A 3,159-nucleotide genomic window follows, 5' to 3' on the forward strand; every position below is an offset into this window, starting at 1 on the left:
AGGGCTGTGATGCCCAGCGCATCGAGCATGTCCCGCCGGGCTGCGTGGTAGGCGCTGCCAAGGTAGAGGAAGGGAAGGATCTCCACAGGCCCACCCTGTGACAGAGGAAAAGAGCTGGTCGGCCAGGGGACAGTGGGAGGCAGGACACACATCCAGATGGCTTGGAAACACGGAGCTGCACAGCAACCTGGCACCTGATCCAGGGCCCTCAGAAGAGGGAGCAGAGGCTGCATTCCTGAGGTGCTAAACCTCTTTCAGCCCTTCCTCTCCCTCTCCCTGTCTTGTTTGGAAACACGCAGGTGTGGGTTAACAGGATGTGGGCTTGTCCACCCTGTGGGGCACACAAACACCCAGGGCTTAGGAGGACCACCATGCTTTCCCATGAGAGGAAAGGAAGCAGGGCTCTGGCTCCACAAGCCCCAGCTGAGGGAGAGCAGAGAGACTCCCATTGGAGCAGGCTGCAATGCTGGAAGGGCAGTCAAGATAGCTAAGCACTGGGCTTTTAGACGTACCTGGTCATGGAAGGGGGTCCCACAGGAACTGCAGCCCAGATCCAGGGGCTCAGCGCTGGTGGGGGGTGACACATTGCTCAGGGACTTGGTTTTTGCACAGAATTCGGGGTACTCCGAGGAGAAGCGCTCATAGCCCCCTGCAAGAGGAGAGGCACGAGGTGTTAGCCCAGACCGCATTCACAGGACTGCAGAACACACAGCCGGAGATGCCCTTGGCCACTAGATGATGCTACAGCGATGGAGAGTGATCCCTGCCCCAGGAGGAGCAGTCGGGCTCTCGGCAGCAAGGGGGGAATCCCTAAGGCCCCACCATTCCCTTGGAGCACCAAGAGCAATGATCTTGACCACCCAAAGTCTCTGCTCCAGGGCTCGGTCACCTGCATACTGCCGGCCAAAACTCCACACTGAAGCCAAGGTTGCTCTCTGAGACAATGAAGAGAGGATTTATTTCCAGCATACTCAGACTTAAATGGGAAAAGCTGCTCCAAGGCCAAAGACTGTTCAGTTCTCATTTGCCCTTGAAACATTATTTTGTGACAGAAGACAGGCAGGTCTCCCATTCCCAACTTGACCCTCCAGCTCAGAGCTCCCACAACAACAGACCAGGAAAGCCCTGGCTCTGGCCAGGTACAGCCAAGCTGCCCTCTGAGAGAGGTTTCTGCTGCTTCCCAAGGACACAGGTGCAAGCTGAACATGGAGCAGCTTGTCCCTCTGCCCTGCTGCCAGGGGGATGAGCACAGGGGATGTCAGGGCTTTGTCATGGCAGGCATAACAAGAGCAAACCCCACTGAGTTCCCAGGACAGGGAAAATGCAGTGTTGGCCTGCCAATAAACACTTCTGGTGACATTTCCTTCTCTCATTCAAATCTAATTAACATCCTCAAAGGGTCTGACTTTGAGCCTCGAAATCAATGAAAATCAAGTATTTTACTATCACCACAGGACTCCAGCTGGATCAAGCTCTGACTGCCAGGATGGTTCCTGAAGACTCAAACCAACTGCAAGACCTATGCCTGCAGATTTCAGCTCACCAGAGCCTACAGCAGGACACATCCTTCTTATCCAGCCTTAGCTCCGAGACTGCCCTGAACAAGGCTGGATAATCAAAACAACGGATGCAAGCGTCTCAAGCAGCCCAGGAATCCCCAGGCAGCTAGAGCCCCCCACTGCCAGCATCCCAGTGTCCTTTGTGGTTTCCTCCCCTACAAAAGGAAGGGCTTTAGTACCTTAAAGCAGAACTGTGCAGATTTATCACTGCATTTGCATTGTCCCTCCCACGCAGCCAGGACATTTTGCAGAGGCTTCATTTCCCTGGCCTGACATCCCTTTACAGTCCTACTGCTTCGATTTGAAAGAGCATCCAAAACCAAGAGCCTTTGTTAGACAACTTCCAGGGATCTGGTCCTAAAATCCCTGGATCTACCACATTGCACTCCAGTGGTCATTGCACCATGAGAGGGAAAAGCTGCCCAGGGTGATGGGCAGAAACATCTTGGAAAGAATGGTTCTTGGAAAGAAAAAGAGACCTTTTCAAATGCTTCTCTTCAATGAATCTCATCAGATTCATTGATCCAGCAGCTCCTGGCTGTTCATGCCAGCCCTGCCCGGTGCAGGAGCCAGGCAGAGCAGGAGCCCATGGCCAAGCAACCCCCAGCCAGGCTGTTTTACAGGGAACCTGGCAGCAGCCTGACCTGCACAAAACACTTCAGGGTCTTCACTGTGACCTGCACCTGACAAATGTGCACTTGGGCATGCACAGCTGTGGGTTAGTGTAGCTCTCATGGAATCAGAGCAAGATCATTTTAGTGGCTCTGCGGAACACAAGACTGTAGTGCTGAGACTGAGTCTCTCGGAGCCTATTCCTTAAAAGGGCTCCCATTCCAAGCAACCTCCCACGAGAACCACAGAAGCACCAGAAGCTCTCAGCTGACAAAGGCCACCCTTGAATCAGAGCAGCGTTTCCTGCCACATGCGTGGCTCCAGCACCACGCTGGCTCACGGTGAAGGAGCCTGCTCCTGAGCGAGCCCTTGCTGTGCAGGCACTCCCGCAGCAGCACATCGTATCGCATCCCGGGAACAGCTCCTGCTGCTTTTACTGTATCTAGTACAACTGAAGTGCTAGTTCCCCCATCTATCAAGCCTCTTAATGGATTTGCTACTCTGCATACACATCCTCACCCCTGCTGTAAGTAAGCCAAGGAATAAATTGACTCTCAGGCTGTAAACAAAAAAGAAAAAGCCCCACAGAGCTCATCCAGGAACCCCAGCTGAGCATCCCCCGCCCCTAAATCATCTCCCGGCAATTCTCAGGACCAGCAGCTCCAAATGTGCACAGCTTCCCATTTAACCCACGGCAGAGGGGGGAAGCCCTGATCCCCGCTGTAGTCGCAAAGGGAGCACAGAGGCACCCCCAGGTTTTCTGCCCGCTGCAAGGGGACATCGCCGTGACAGCCGCTATCTGACCCTGCACAAATACCTCCTCTGCACCTCCGTGGGGCTGGGGATGGACTCGAACAAAGCGCGGGGGGATTCCCACACACACTCACTTCCCTCAGGTCCCGGGCAGGGCCACGGCGCCCGCTCGATGCCCCTGAGCCGGCTCAGACCGCACGGGCACCCTCGCTCGGGGCTGATGGCCGCGCTGCCA

General features: G+C 55.0%; 1 protein-coding gene across 1 annotated transcript in view; it reads right to left on the bottom strand.

The window, feature by feature from the left end:
- Positions 1-3,159, bottom strand: part of DUSP4 (dual specificity phosphatase 4) — a 67,669-nt gene that overhangs the window by 1,217 nt on the left and 63,293 nt on the right. Inside the window, exons 3-5 of the mRNA XM_014311915.2 lie at positions 3,059-3,153; positions 513-649; positions 1-95 (exon numbers count right to left, since the gene is read on the bottom strand). Coding sequence (XP_014167390.2) covers positions 1-95; positions 513-649; positions 3,059-3,153 — 327 coding nt within the window. The remainder of the gene's footprint in view (positions 96-512; positions 650-3,058; positions 3,154-3,159) is intronic.

Source organism: Geospiza fortis, unplaced genomic scaffold (genome assembly GCF_000277835.1).
Source record: "Geospiza fortis unplaced genomic scaffold, GeoFor_1.0 scaffold11, whole genome shotgun sequence".
Taxonomy (NCBI): Eukaryota; Metazoa; Chordata; class Aves; order Passeriformes; family Thraupidae; genus Geospiza; species Geospiza fortis.